Source organism: Myotis daubentonii, chromosome 16 (genome assembly GCF_963259705.1).
Source record: "Myotis daubentonii chromosome 16, mMyoDau2.1, whole genome shotgun sequence".
Lineage (NCBI taxonomy): Eukaryota > Metazoa > Chordata > Mammalia > Chiroptera > Vespertilionidae > Myotis > Myotis daubentonii.
The window spans coordinates 17,554,105-17,569,200 of NC_081855.1; the positions used below are offsets into that span (position 1 = coordinate 17,554,105).

Sequence of the window (15,096 nt, forward strand, 5' to 3'; positions counted from 1 at the left end):
CCCCCCACCTGGACTAGGCCAGGGCTGCTTAAAGGGTGGGGGATAGGTAACAGGTCCATGGCACGTCAGTGTTCCCAGACTAGGGACAGTGGGTTGATTGTGATGGCAACTCATTGTCACAGTCTAATCTATAATCTATTTTTGGTTCCCAAGTTTTCCCTTCTAGTTAGCAAGTACCCATTTATTCAAAGTAGCCAAGTTGGGGCTTCATATTAAACTTGTAGTTTTATTCAGGTTTGATTTTAACAAATGTGTCAGGGTGAGAGCCCACAGGAAAGGGTGAAGCCCATGGGGGCAGGGCCCTCCCAGATGCCTGAGGAGGGGGGCAGGTCCCCTTTCCTCTCCTCCTCTTCCCTCTCCTGCTAAAGGGATTTGGGGAGAGACATAGGCATGGGGAAGGAGCTGGTCCCCAGTCTGTGGGGGTGGTGCTTGGGGTAAAGGGCTATAGGAACAGGGACCAGACCAGGGATGAGTGGGGGGGAGGGCACACGGACTATTTGCCAGAATCCATGGCTGATTCCAGAATTTAAAAAAAAAAAAAAAAAAAAAAAAAAAAAAACCTAAACCACAAGCAGCACCCACCCCATCTCCCCCACAAGGGCTGTAGTGTGAGGGGAGAAGAGGAAGGCAGCTTCACCAAGGCCATGGCTCACTCACTCCTGGCCAAGGGAGCAGGGTGAAGGGCAGGGGTTCCCCAACAGTTTGAGGGGGTGGAGGAAACCAAAATAAAACATCAAATAAATTGTGTAGGAGTCCAGCCAACGGCCGGGGCCAGAGCTGAGCCAGGCTGGGGGAGGGGGCCTCTGCAGGCTCGAGGATCACTGCGCCACCACCGCCACCCTGGGTACAAAAGAGAAACCAGGTAAGACAGGATAATACCTTTAACAGGAGGAAGGCTTAGGGGTCAGAAAGCCTAGAACAATTAAGATTAAAGCATCCACAAAGTATGTGAAGGGGACTTGAGGCGGAGTTTGTCACACTTACCTGGGAGCCAGTTATTTTGCCATGGCCTTGATTGCAACAGCTGCCTCCTCCGTCATGGCAGACAGCACTGTAATCTTCAGGGAGCAAAAGGGAGAATCAAGTCTGAGCTCAGGGACCAAGCACAAGGAACAAAGCTGGGCACAAAAGAAAGTGGGTGGGGCACTATACCAGGATCTCCTCTCCACAGTCGTACTTCTGCTCAATTTCCTTGCCAAGGTCTCCCTCAGGCAGACGAAGGTCCTCTCGCACCTCCCCGCTGTCCTGGAGCAGTGATAGATACCCATCCTGGATGCCAATCAGCTGGGGGAAAAGAGGGAAGAAAGCTGAAGGTTGAGGAGACAGGGTCTGACATACCAAATACCCTCTCCTCCCAGCACAAGCTCTTCTGATCAATCAGTATCTGCACCCCCACCCCAACTGACTAACCCTACACCAAGACCATCCACATACCTGGAAATCATTCCTTTTGATGTTGGGAACGTCCATATTATGAGTTGACGGGCAGATATCTTCATATTTCTTCCCAGTAAAGATGTCAATACCAACCAGGTGGACCTGTATGTATGCATCACATCAAAGAGAAACCCAACTACAGGATGGAGGAGATCAAGTTTAAGTTGTCCCTGGCTGGTGAGGGAAGTCAGACTAGATTGGGCAAAGATTAGGGGAATTGGTAATGAGCCATAAATTCAAGAAATACTAAAACTTCCAAAAGGAACCTGAGGGGAAAAGACCACCATCGAGACTAGATTGACAGCACAAGGGAAAATGTAGGCCAGCTTTGGAGTAGTCAGTTACCTCAAGCTTATCAAGTCATTGGTAAATAAAAGGCTAAAAACTTGGAAAATAAGGTAGAAGGGAAAGAGCTGAGAATACAGGAAGGACTGAGAAAGGAAGAGAGCTGAAAAGAAAAACATTACTTGGGGGAAATCAGAAAGAACAAAGCAATTAGGAAATAAGAAAAACATGAAATAGAAGAATCTAGGACATCAGGGGGTAACCCAGGATTAATGCCAAGTCAACAGAAGACAAGGATTGAACTTTTGAGGAAAAAATAAGTCTGAAGTGCCAAGGAAAGCACTGGGCAAGAATGTTAGGACCCAAAGGGCAAGGAGGCTCTATTAACTCAAGGAGAGGGGGCAGCTACCCTGGCCCCCTTCAGGGAAGGCTACAGTTCATTCGGACTGAAGAAACCCTGGGCAAAGTGATAGGAATAAAGAGCACCTATAGAGATTCAAGCAAAGAAAGACCAACAGAAAAAGTGAAAGCCATGAATAAGGATGGAGCAGCTAAATAGCCAGAGCATAAAGGACCACGGACCACCAAGAGAAGTTAGAGACAGAGGGAGTTATCACAGAATGATGGTGGAAGAGGCTCAAGGCTGGTAGCAAGTGTAGAAAGAACGGTATCGGGGCTGAGTGCTGAACACAATTGGATAATAAAAAGGAAAAGAGTAAACAGAAGGCTAGGACTACTGATAGCTTGCTGCCAGGAGCCCCATGAGCATGGGAAATGTGGGGAAGGCAAGATGTGAAGAGGTGGAATTCTAACCTTGGCATGGCCGTGCTTGCCAGTCTTGGAGGTGGACATCTCCACAATCTTACATGGCCGTCCTTTGAGCACCACAAAGCCATTCTTCCGTAATGCTGAGCACTGCATTGGGAAGGTGGCTGAGGCCCCTGCATCTCCTGTCTCGAAGTCCAAATCATCTGCCATTTTAAGAGGCTTCGATTCCAACTAGTCAAGAAAAAAACTGGGGTCAGCAAGGATGGAGGCTAAGTGTCTCCAATTTATCCCATTCTCTAGAAACGGCTTCATTTTCATTCCAGATGTTTATTCCATTACCCACTTAAAGTAAAATACAAATTCCTAGATTAAATACTGATTGGAATCACAAATACTCAAGAACTCCTGTTGGGGAGAATAAGCTGGATCCCCACCCCAACTGAAAGTTAAAGGGGACTTGGGAAAAGAAGTTTGGGGGCATTAGGATGTCAAATCTGAGATGGGCAAAGACCTAATCCCTGGGGAGGACGAGGACTCAGGTGTTACTTGCCACTGAAACCAACTACCCCTTTAGCCCACACATAACCAGGGCTATAATTAGGTGAGCAGCTATGAGCCAACCAAAGGGCGGGGCTAATGCGGAGGGGAGAAGGGCGGGTGGATACCGGAGGGCAGGGCCCCACCCGTCTCTGTTACACCCCCCCCACCCTGTCCACACACAAGCTAGTCATTGGTACAGGAAACCACAGGGCTCTTTGGGGGATTCCCGCCTCTCCAACAGGCATTTGTCGATGCAGCCAAGGGGGAGAAAGTAAAGTTGTTTTCTAACTGATCCCCCTGCCAAACACCTCAATCTTGTTTCCCAAGGGGAACCCAGGAACCCAGCGTCTCCTCCAGGGCCCTCCCACTTTTCCCAAGATGCTTCGGTCCTGTCGGCTTTTCAGACGGGGCCTGTAAGTCAGTAGAAAGTGAGGGAGTGGGGAGTGGTGAATGACAATAAAACGAAAGCAAAAGACTGGTAGTAATTAGTACTATAACTTATACTAGGTTAGTAGAATTAAGACTCTAAAGCCAGAACTCCCCAAAACACACACATCGAGGGAGACAGTGACAAGGCTCTGAGCACCTAGAGCAGCGGGGAACTCATCGGCCCCGGCCTTTAAGGCGCTGTCAGCACCACTGAGTTGGGCTCCCGTCCAATCGCCCTCGTTTTCTCCATTTCTCTGACTTCTAGCAAGGACCAGTGTCACTTACACCTGGCTGGCCCCCCTCACTTCACCTGAGGTTTGGGGGAGCGCTCCCGGGGCCCACGAGGTGGGAGCGCGCTAACATATGCCCGCAGTGGGCGCTCTCGGTGATCGCGGTCCGGGCCTCCGGCTTCTCCCACTCCTCCAATTCCCAAGCGCCCTTAGGCGCCCACGAGGACCCGCTCTCCCCGCGCTGAGGGTTGCCGACTCCCGCCCATGTGGCCGCCCGGGGCTTCCGGTGGCCGGGACTTGGGGGGAGGGGTCCCCGCGCTGCCATGCGGACCCAGTCCACGTTTGGCCATGCGGCCTCTGACCCCGAGGGCAGCCTTCCGTACGGGGCACTTCCGGTGCCGCAGCTGCCCCCTCCTCAAAGGCCGCGCCAGTCCGGAGCCACGCCGCCTCCCCTCCCCCCGCTGGCCGCCAGCCCCCCCTAAATGCCCTCTCACCGAATAGCCCCCTCCCCCACCTCACGTGGCCGCGCGGCGCCTGGTTCTCAACCGCCCAGGTACCCTTGTCCCGCCGGGCCGATCTGGCCCCCGGCCCTCGCCCCGGCGTGACCGCCTGGCGGCCTCTCCCGCGTGGCGGCCTCGCGGCTCGCCGTCCCCCGCCCTGCGTCGCTCCAACGTCACCCGGCAGGACCCAACCGTCACCGCACGCGCTAACCAGGGCACGCACCCGCGCCTTTCCGCACCTCGCGCCGCTCGCCGACCGGACCCCGGCGGCGGCCACCGCCGCTCCCTTCTGCCCCCTCCCCGACCCCCGCGCAGTTCCATCTCTACTCCCAGACCCAAGTCAAGGTTCCGCGCACGCGCGCCCTGCCCGCTCTCACCTCGCGCGAACGCAATAACTCGACCCCGTCCGCTCGCCGCGAGCCCAACCGCTGCCTCTGAGCCCGCTGCCGCCGTCGCCGCCGCCGCCGCCGCCGCTGCTGCACACGGGTCTTAGTACGCAGGCGCCGACTCCCCACTGACCAACCAAGCAGCCCTGTGACAGCCGCGCAAGCGTGCTATCTAGCTCCTCCGCCCTCCACCCCCGCACTGCGCAAGCGCAAAGATCCTCCCCTGGCTCCATCCTCCCTCCCACCTACCCATCCAATGACGTGTATACGTGACTCCGCCCCTCAGAAATCCTGAGTTCAGCCCACTAGTAGGCAACGCGCAGGCGCACCCGGTTTTTTAATCCTTTAACCTCCTCTTCCCTCCCCGTGACAGACCACTAGCCCTACCGGACAGTTCTTGCGCCTGCGCAATAAGGAGCCCTAGACTCCGCACCCTCTGAAGGAAACGCCTCGACCGCAAAGCGCATGTGTATTGGGAAGCTTGACCACCCCTTCCACCTCAGACGTCGTTTGTACGCCGGACGTTGAAAAGACCACGCCACCGTATCACTAGCCTCGTCTAGAACGCATGCGTTGTAGGAAACGCCCCACCACGGCTGTAACTGGACCTAAACGACTCACACGTTTCAGAAAACTTGCCGTGTGGGGTGGGCTCCTTGTCTCAAGACCGCCCCCGCCCCCCGAGCCGGCCTCCGGCCCAGTCACACATGCGCAGCGGAGCTCCCTGCGCTCCGGTCTTCCCAGGCGCAGTGTGGTCGGCTTATCACCCCTCTCAGCTTCAGCTCTGCGCTCCGCTCTGCCATAGAGTTTCTTCCGGAAAGATAGAGCGGCCCTGCGCGGCCACCATCTTGTTTAAACGCTTGATCCGCATTGGTCCCTACGGCTCACGCAGAGGCTGCTCTACCTGAGTCCTGAATTAGGATACTTATTTGTAATTTCTCTTTCCCCTCACGCCAACTGTTCTCGGTGGTCTCCAAAACAATCCTTTTCGAGCACACTTAGAAAAAAAATTATAAGAATGGTATGTTAAATTCCACTGACGTTCTCATAAATCATAGAGGATGCCCATGAAGATGGAAACAAGCTGTCTCTTGGGATGCATTAACCCGGCCCTCGTTCTAGAGGAGAAAACTGCATTTCCTGAAAACTTCCGGTCTCCCACCAGTTCCTAGGTGTCCAGACCACCCTCACGGCTGCTTGGTTGGCTTCAGTAAGCTAGGTGAACAAGACCAGCAACGAAACAGCTGGCATTAGAATCCAAAATCCTGAACCTGGTTCTTTTATTTATTTTTTTTAATATTTTTATTGAACATAATAACTCGACCAAGTTCAGAAAGGAAGGGAGAAGGAGAGATAGAAATATCAATGATGAGAATCACCGATGGGCTGCCTCCTGCACGCCCCCTACTGGTTTCCAGCCCCACCGAGGCATGTGCCCTTGACTGGAATCCAACTCCGACCCTTCCGTACACAGGCTGCCGCTCTATCCACTGAGCCAAACCAGCGAGGGCCTGAATCTGGTTCTTGTTTAAGAATCCTGTGAGATAGATGTGAGCTGCAAACATCAGCTTGAATTAATACATTTAGGTAGCACACTAGAGGCCCAGTGCACGAATTCATGCACTAGTAGGGTTCCTCGGCCTGGCTTGAGGGATTGGGCTGAAACCGGCTCTCCGATATCCCCTGAGGGGGGTCCCAGATTGCGAGAGGGCACAGGCTAGGCCAAGGGACACCACCGGGAGGTTGGCCAGCCAGGGAGGGACCATGGGAGGGCTCCAGGGCATGTCCAGCCCATCTAGCTCAGTCCCAATCACCAGACCCCAGCAACAAGCTAACCTACCTATTGGAGCATCTGCCCCCTGGTGGTCAGTGCACATCATAGCTACTGGTTGACCGGTCTACCTTCTGCCCCCTGGTGGTCAGTGCACATCATTGAGAGTGGTTGAGCAGTCTTAGCATATCATTAGCATATTATGCTTTGATTGGTTGAACAGATGACCCAAAGACCGGACACTTAGCATATTAGGCTTTTATTATATAGGATATAGGATTATACTATCACCCCCAGCTCTTTCCACTCAATTTTCTGAAATGCCTGCCCTTTCCTTTGTAAAACAAAACCTTTTGGCCCTAGCCAGTTTGGCTCAGTGAATAGAGCATTGGCCTGTAGACCATTCTGGGTTCTATTCTGGTCAAGGGCATGTACCTTGGTTGCAGGGCCCTGGTCAGGCTCGTGGAGGATATTTCTCTCTGTCTCTTCCCCTCCCTTCCACTCTCTCTAAAAATCAATGGGGGGAAAATATCCTCGGGTGAGGATTAGCAACATACATGAGACCACAGTAAACTGTTTCTGTGTTTCATGTAAAGATAAATTAAGCCAGCTGATGAAAAGAATTCCCAGAGAGAGAGAAATCAGGCAAGGATTGGGGTTGAGGTGGGGGTTCTCTGTGGTACAAATATTTCACAGTGAACTGATCCTTATCCAGGGACCTGGGCAGGAACTATTTATTCTTCCTTCCACCCTCAAGGGCTTGCATAAAAGTCAAATACATCAAAGGGACCTTGAGAATGGTCAAATAGGTAACCCTTTGGAGAAGAACAGGTCTTGAACCTGCTCTCACAACACCCAGCTGCTGGGATCATAGCAGAAATCTTTTTTTTTTTTTTAATATATTTTATTGATTTTTTACAGAGAGGAAAGGAGAGAGAGAGCCAGAAACATCGATGAGAGAGAAACATCGATCAGCTGCCTCCTGCACATCTCCTACTGGGGATGTGCCCGCAACCCAGGAACATGCCCTTAACCGGAATCGAACCTGGGACCTCTCAGTCCGCAGGCTGACGCTCTATCCACTGAGCCAAACCGGTTTCGGCCATAGCAGAAATCTTGACTGCACTCACTTACTCACCCATTCATTCAGTTAATATTTACTGAGTCTATTAAGTACCAGATACTTGGGACACAAAGATGGTGAGCTTAGCAGTATGATAAGCTGGGGGGAAGGAGATTATCAGATAATAAACAAAAATCTAATATTGCTCTGTGTGCTCAGGCCAGTGCGGGTCTACCATGATGGGTTTATAATGAGAGTTGGTAGGAGGAGCAGCACCCTGAAGGATGCCTGAGGGATCTTTGTGATTCTGACCTTGCCTCTTTGGAAGTTAAAGAAAAGAGGCTGCAGGTGGAAAAGAATGAGACTGGAGTTGTTCTGGGCCTGGAAGAAAAGACCTACCCACCCTCCATGAGATCTTGCTCAACCTGGGTGCTAGAAAAGTCAGAACATTTCTTAGAAAATGGACCAAGTGAATAGGAACAAGGCTGGGGACAGAACATAGACGCGGCTCGTAGAGGAAAGCAGCTCAACGAGTCAATCACAAATGACTATAGCATGTTGACTATAATAATTCATTTACTCATTCATTCACTCTCCAGGTGGTCTCAGAAGCCTTGCTCTGGGCCATGCTTATGGCCAATGGGGGAAAGCCAGGCAACTGTAGAGCAGTGTGATGCAGCCCTTTGTAAGGAATGTGGAGTTGAGTGAGCACCAAGATGGGACCAAACCCAGTCTGGAAGGCTGGTAGGTCTTTTGGCAGTGGAGACCCAGAGCTGAGGAATCAGAAGGATCAGCCCTCAACAGGGTGAGGAAGCATCTGGGAGTTCTGTGGATGAGATAAAGAAACATCATTGATGTTTCTATCTCTCTATCCTCCCTTCCTCTCTGAAATCAATAAAAATATATTTTTAAAAAAGAGAAAGAAACAGCCCAGCTGGTATAGCTCAGTGGTTGAGCGTCAATCCATGAACCAGAAGGTCAGCTTTCAATTCCTGGTTAGGGCACATGCCCAGGTTTTGGGCTTGATCCCCAGTGGTGGTCCTGTAGGAGTCAGCTGGTTGATGATTCTCTCTCATCACTGATGTTTATATCTCTCCCTCCCTCTCCCTTCCTCACTCTGAAATCAATAAAAATTTACTTAAAAAATGAAAAGAAACATTAGCTGGGTATCAACCCATCTTGGCTGGTCTAGAACCATAAGAAGAATACCTCAAGATGTGAAAGAGGAGGTGAGGAGCAGGGGACATCTGTGTTCAGAGAAGAAATATTCAAAGGGCAGGTTGGGCCTCAGCTGTAGGCCTCCAATCCGAGGGGATACCCTTGCTGCATCTTGTGTGCCTTTCAGAATGGGATCTAGCTTCTCCTCCCACTGAGGCCATCCCAGTCGCTCCCAGGCTGACCTGGATGGCTTCCTTTCTGCCTCATTACCTCTGTGATGACCCCAACCTAGCACTTGTCCTACAGACAACATGTCTGTCTACCCTTCCAGACTATAAACACAGTCTTTCCACCCCCAGCACCCACCACAGAGCTGGGCATATGGCCAGTTCTGAGTGTTTATAGAATGAATGAATTGGAGGGAGGAGGCAATCTGAGCAGGAGAAACTGCCAAGAACTCAAAAGGAATTCAGGAAGGAAGAGTGTTGAGTCTTCTTAGCACTTCAGGTAGATGGTCTTCCTGTGCTGGGGGCTCTCCTAGAGGGAGATGAAAGCTCGCATCATTTATGCATCAGTTTGATAACAAATGATACATAGCACACCCAGTAATTACTATTTTGTTTTAGATGCTTCAGATACATAGTCAAAGTAGTCTTCAGAGCAAGAGGAAGTCTACTTGAGAAACCACCACTGCGGAGCCTAATCTATACATGGACCTGATTTAGAGGATGAGGTCTGAAACTGTCCTGATGACATAATTAATTGAGACTTTGGAGGTCGTGGGAAGGGTGTAGTGCATTTTGCAATGGGAATGAGGTGAAGTGTTGGAGAGAGGGCAGACTATGTTACATTGTATTATCCAAAGATTGTCACAGTAATATTTCTCATCTCACATGTTCTTATCCTGTGTGACCTTCCATTCCCCATCAAGAAGTCTGATGGATCTGGGCAGGCTTGTGGTTGCTTTGATCAAAGCATAGGGTGAAAATGATGCCATGTGACCTTATAAGGCTGAGTCATGAAGAGTGATGCAGCTTTCACCTTATTATTTTTTTTAATCCTCACCTGAGGATATTTTTCCATTGATTTTTAGAGAAAGTGGGAAAAACAGAGAGACATATCCATGTGAGAGAAACACATAGATCGGTTGCCTTCTGCATGCGCCCTCACCGGGGCTCGAGCAGGGGAGGAGCCTGCAACCATTGTACGTACCCTTGACCGGAATCTAACCAGGGACACTTTGGTCTGCAGGCCAACACTCTATCCACTGGGCCAAACAGGCTATTACCTTATATATTTTTTTACACACTTGCACCTCATGCCCTGGACTATCATGCAGGAAATCCAACTAACATATTCCAGGCTGTTAGGAAACCGAAGCTATATGGGAAGGCCATGCATAAGGACTCCTGTCAACAGTTCTAGACACGAGGCATGTGAGTTGTCCTTGCTGAGACCATGGGCATTGTGCAGAGACAAGCCAACATCATCAGGCCATTCATGTCCAAATCCTAAGGTACAGGATCCATGAACCTAATAAAATAGTTGTATTTTAGACACTAAGCTTTGAGGTAGTAACTGGAACAAGGGAACAACTTAAACACCACACTATAAGAATCATTTGATCTTTTGGTTGAAGATTAAAGAGGCTTCATAATGAGTCAAGTATGAGTTCCAGTAAAAAAGTTTATGACACACTTTAGCTGCTTAATGGCTTATTTAGTCATTTCTTTGGTTTTAGGATATTAAGTCTTATGGTTTCATCTGACTGCACATTAGTTTGTACTGGTTTATTTGTAAACATTCCATTTAATTTGTATTTTGTTCTCCCACTTGATTGAAAATTCAATAAATATAATGATTCTTAAAAAAGAATGTTGTGCTCTGACCAGTTTGGCTCAGTGGATAGAGCGTCAGCCTGTGGACTGTAAGGTCCCAGGTTCGATTCCGGTCAAGGGCATGTACCTTGGTTGCGGGCACATCCCCAGTAGGGAGTGTGCAGGAGGCAACTGATCAATGTTTCTCTCTCATCGATGTTTCTAACTCTCTATCTCTCTCCCTTCCTCTCTGTAAAAAATAAATAAAATATATATTTAAAAAAAAAAGAATGTTCTAAAACAGTGGGATGGGAGTTTGAAGTTAGAGATTAAAGAATACACTCCTGGCACACTTCAGGAAACAGGCCGGAGGCCTGCGTGCCCTTCTCCCTCCTGTGCTCGCCTCCTCGCCTCCTCTCCTCCTCAGGGGGCTTGGTCCAGCTTAGAATATCTGATTCTTTTGGCACTGGTGCTCTCAATTTCTTTGAAGGGAGGTGGCTGGATGGCTCAGAGACAAGTGGGATTCACCAAATCCTAAACTCTACAAAGGGGGGAGACCAGCCTTAAAGATGTAACTTTTACAAGAAGAGGATCCCTCCTGTCCCTGGCTTGAGGCCCAAGTCTCCTGCCTATTTACAGAAGAGGGAGTCCCCCCTCCCGCCACCCTGGAGAAAACAGTCCCCCAAGTCAGCCCCACAGTTCATCTGAGCAGTCCATCTTATGGGCGACCTTGGTTCCCCAGACTGAGCTGTCATGTCAGAGTTTGATTTGAGAGGCCACACAGATCTGCCGGTCCAGAAAAATACCCACCACCCTCACTGCCCTTGGGAGTCTGCCAGGGAAGCCTAAATCCCCACCAATGGCAGCAGTCTCTGAGATGATTCAATTCAACCAAGAACCCAGTACTAGTAGATGGCTTCAGACAACCATGCAGGGGCCACTCAATTCAGAACAAGTTTCTGCAGGGATTCAAGGCCTGCCAGAGTTAGGTGCCAACCTACCTGTCCCAGCTGTTCCTTTCCATAGCCCCTGCAGGCCTCCTGTATTTGACATAGTAGTCATGCCTTTCCCACTCCTGGGCCCTCACTGCTTTTTTAAGTTTGGCGGTGTCCCTTAGCCTCTCTGAGACCATTTCCTCATCTAAGAGAATAGAGAGATTAACACTTACTAGTACCTTGTAGAGAGCTCGCCAACCCTAGGGCTATAAGCCTCATCTGTACTCAGGACTCCAAAGGCAGGACTCCAGTTCTGTCTCCTGAGTTGCAGACTCCTGCCTTCAACTGCCTGCTTTGTTAAATTATTTTAAACTGGAGGCTGGTGCATGACATTCGTGCACTATGGGGGGGTGGGGGGAATCCCCTCAGCCCGGCCTGGGCCCTTTTGCAGTCCAGGAGCCCTCAGGGGATGTCTGGCTGCTCCTAAGCCATCAGCTGGACATCCTTAGTGCTGCTGTGGAGGTGGGCAAGGCTCCTGCTGTCAAAGCTGCACTGGCCAGCCATGAGCCAGGCTTCTGGCTGAGCGGAGCTCCCCCTGTGGGAGCACACTGACCACTAGGGGGCAGCTCCTGCCTCGAGCGTCTGCCCCCTGGTGGTCAGTGCACATCATAGCAATCTTTGCATATTACCCTTTTATTATATAGGCTTGATCTGAGAGAGAAAGAAAGGGGAAGAGAGGGAGATGAGGTATGGAGAGAGATTTTTTGTTCCACTTATTTATGTATTATCCATTGGTTGATTTTTATATGTGCCCTGACCTGAGATCAAACCCACATTGGTGTATGGGACGATGCTCTCTAACCCAGCGGTTCTCAACCTTCCTAATGCCGCGACCCTTTAATACAGTTCCTCATGTTGTGGTGACCCCCAACCATAAAATTATTTTCGTTGCTACTTTATAACTGTAATTCTGCTACTGTTATGAATCATAATGTAAATATCTGATACGTAGGATGTATTTTCATTGTTACAAATTGAACATAATTAAAGCATAGTGATTAATCACAAAAACAATATGTAATTATATATGTGTTTTCCGATGGTCTTAAGCGACCCCTGTGAAAGGGTCGTTTGACCCCCAAAGGGGTCGCGACCCACAGGTTGAGAACCGCTGCTCCAACCAATTGAGCTACGCCAGGGCTCCAACTGCTGGCTTGAGCTCTCCTCCTGGGTGTTTCAAACCAAACTCCTGACTATGTTCCTCCTCTAGGGTTTCTCACCGAAATAGCATCATCACCCAGCAAAGCTCACCTAAGCTAAAAACCCAGGTTCCTTGATTCCTGTTCACACATTCCCACACATCCATTCCACCACCAAGTCCTGCACACACTATTTCCAAAACATACTTCATGCTGGTCTACGTCTCTCCATCCTCACTGCCCCCACACTAACCCATGCTCCCAGCATCTCTGCCTCCCTCCAACTTATTTCCACAGAGTAGCCAAATATTTAAAAAATAAATTAAGTAGGGAAGATTGTGCATGGAGGGGGGTATATGAGAAATTTCTGTATCTTCTGCCCAATTTTGCTGTGAACCTAAAAATGCTTTAAAAATACGTTCATCAGGCCACATGACTCACTCCCCCTTTTAAAACCCTTCGAAGACTTGCCATCATGCTTGGAATACATCCATTTGGTGGATCTGGCTCTGCCTACTTTACCCTCTTCCTTATTCACTAAACTTTTCCCTCTAATAAATTCAGGTCTCTGCTGCCTCAGGGCCTTTGCACTAGTTGTTTCATGTGCCTCAAACTGTCTTCCCTCATCCCTTCATTTAGCTGTCTTCTCCTCAGCCTTCAGGTCACAGTTTAAGCTGTGACCCGCATCCTGGCAGTGTCTTCTTGACAGCCTAATCTAGATGAACCCCCCCACACACATCCTTCTCTGTCACACCAGTCTGTGCATTTCCTTCAGGGCTTTTATTGTATCTATAATTAGCACATGTAACTAAACAGATATACTGTCTTGTTTACTAGACTGTGAGTCATATGAGGGCAGGAATCTTGTATGTCTTATTCACCACTATATCCCCAGCACCTTTTATCATACCTGGCACACAGTAGATACTCAGTATGTATTTGTTGAAATAAATATGCATATTTTATTGTAAACTATCTGAAATATTTTTAGAAGTCACGGAGTTGCTAACAAGCACTGCAATTACCATTAGTTATTGGTGCACTTGTCTTCCTCACTTCATGGTCAGAAAATGGTACTCAGTAAATGTCAGTGAAATTAGAGAACAGATGATTTAGTAACATGAAAGTTAAGATTTAAAGAGATAGATCTGGTCTGGCCAGTGTGGCTCAGTGGTTGAGAATCCACCCCGAACCTAGAGGTCACCAGTTCAATTCCCGGTCAGGGCACATGCCGGGTTTCAGGTTCAATCCCAGTAAGGGGTGTGCAGGAGACAGCCAATCGATGTTTCTCATCAATGTTTCTCTCTTTCCCTTTCCCTCTCTCTCTAAAATCAATAAAAACATATTAAAAATATAGATAGTTCTGTAGTAGCACTATTTACTAGAACTGTGTTGATGAATATTCCGTATCTGTGCTAATACAGTATCCATTAGCCATTGCTCTTGAAATATAGCTAGTGGTTTCTGTATTGGACAATTCAGACCAGCGTCAGGAAGACCTGTCAGGAGGAATGTTTGGGGCCCGGATGGGCAGGGACTCAATGGGAAGACAGAAGGCTGAATCTTGGGTCTTCAGAGCTAATCTAAGAGATTCGAACTTTACCTATGTGTCTCCATTGGGGAGTCATGGAAGAATTTTAAGCAGAATAGAGTATTTCATTCATAGTTTATTTTATTTTTTAACCTTTCTTTTTCTTTTGTTAATCCTCACCTGAGGATATTTTTTCCATTGATTTTTTAGTGATAGAGGAAAGAAGGGAAGGAAGAGGGGAGGAGGGAGAGAGAGGCCCTGACCAGGACGGGGGATCGAACCTGCAACTCAGGTACATGAATTTGACTGGGAATTGAACCATCGACCCTTTGATGCTCTGGCAGATACTCTAACCACTGCGACACACTGGCCAGGGTTCTTACCCTATTCTTATCCCCTTCCTTCCATAGGCAATTATGCTAGTATATATCTTTTTATTTTCATGTATTCTGACAAGACATAATTGTTATTTGTGGGAATGTCTTTTTTTTTTTTTTTTTTAAGTGAAAGAGAGTTTATTAGGGAAGCAGTGAGACTGACAGTGACTACTCCACAGACAAGAGCAGCTGGGAATATGTGTTTTTAAGTAAAATCATTGCATATGTCATTCTGTTTCTTACTCTTTCTCTAAGCATCTATTTTACCATAAGTACTTTTTTTTTTTTTACCATAAGTACTTCTAACCAGTTGTTTCTAATTGTGCATAATATTCCATGGTATTCACTCAGCTCACCACATCTTACCTATCACACTCCCAGCGATGGAGGCCCAGGATGCCTCCACCTTCCCACCTTCACGCACTCATGCCTGTCTCCTTACAGACCTGTAAAAGAATCTCTTTAGGTTATGTGCTCAGAAGATGCATTTCTGGGTCATAGGGAATGTGTATATTTAATGTGCCTAAATATTGCCAGAAAAAAAATACATTGTATCAAGATCTTTTGGCTGCCTTCATTCATTCAGCCAAATATTTACTGGCCACTTACTAGATGTCAGGTATCGCTTTAGGTACTGAGAGTACAGCAGTGAGTAAGACAGACAAGACCC

The 15,096-nt window shown here is 48.5% G+C and overlaps 1 protein-coding gene across 2 annotated transcripts; it reads right to left on the reverse strand.

Moving 5' to 3' along the window:
* Window positions 1-206: 206 nt before the first annotated feature.
* Window positions 207-4,771, reverse strand: EIF5A (eukaryotic translation initiation factor 5A). 2 transcript variants are annotated; one of them, XM_059668821.1, is made up of 6 exons: window positions 4,567-4,771; window positions 2,536-2,721; window positions 1,435-1,539; window positions 1,153-1,284; window positions 985-1,058; window positions 207-840 (listed from the first exon to the last, which is right to left on the reverse strand). In XM_059668821.1, exons 2-5 carry the CDS (start codon window positions 2,698-2,700, stop codon window positions 996-998), a joined length of 465 nt encoding a protein of 154 aa, XP_059524804.1. In that variant the 5' UTR covers window positions 2,701-2,721; window positions 4,567-4,771; the 3' UTR covers window positions 207-840; window positions 985-995. The 2 variants fall into 2 exon arrangements, with proteins under 2 accessions (XP_059524804.1, XP_059524805.1); XM_059668822.1 differs by lacking the exon at window positions 4,567-4,771 and adding an exon at window positions 4,204-4,226.
* Window positions 4,772-15,096: the final 10,325 nt, after the last annotated feature.

Bases quoted from the DNA above. Each gene is read 5' to 3' on its own strand.
- EIF5A (XM_059668821.1), bottom strand. From the start codon at position 2,700: ATGGCAGATGATTTGGACTTCGAGACAGGAGATGCAGGGGCCTCAGCC. The intron at 1,540-2,535 runs GTTAGAATTCCA...GCATACATACAG, and splicing joins GCAAGCACGGCCATGCCAAG to GTCCACCTGGTTGGTATTGA. The intron at 1,059-1,152 runs GTATAGTGCCCC...TGCTCCCTGAAG, and splicing joins ACTGTGGAGAGGAGATCCTG to ATTACAGTGCTGTCTGCCAT.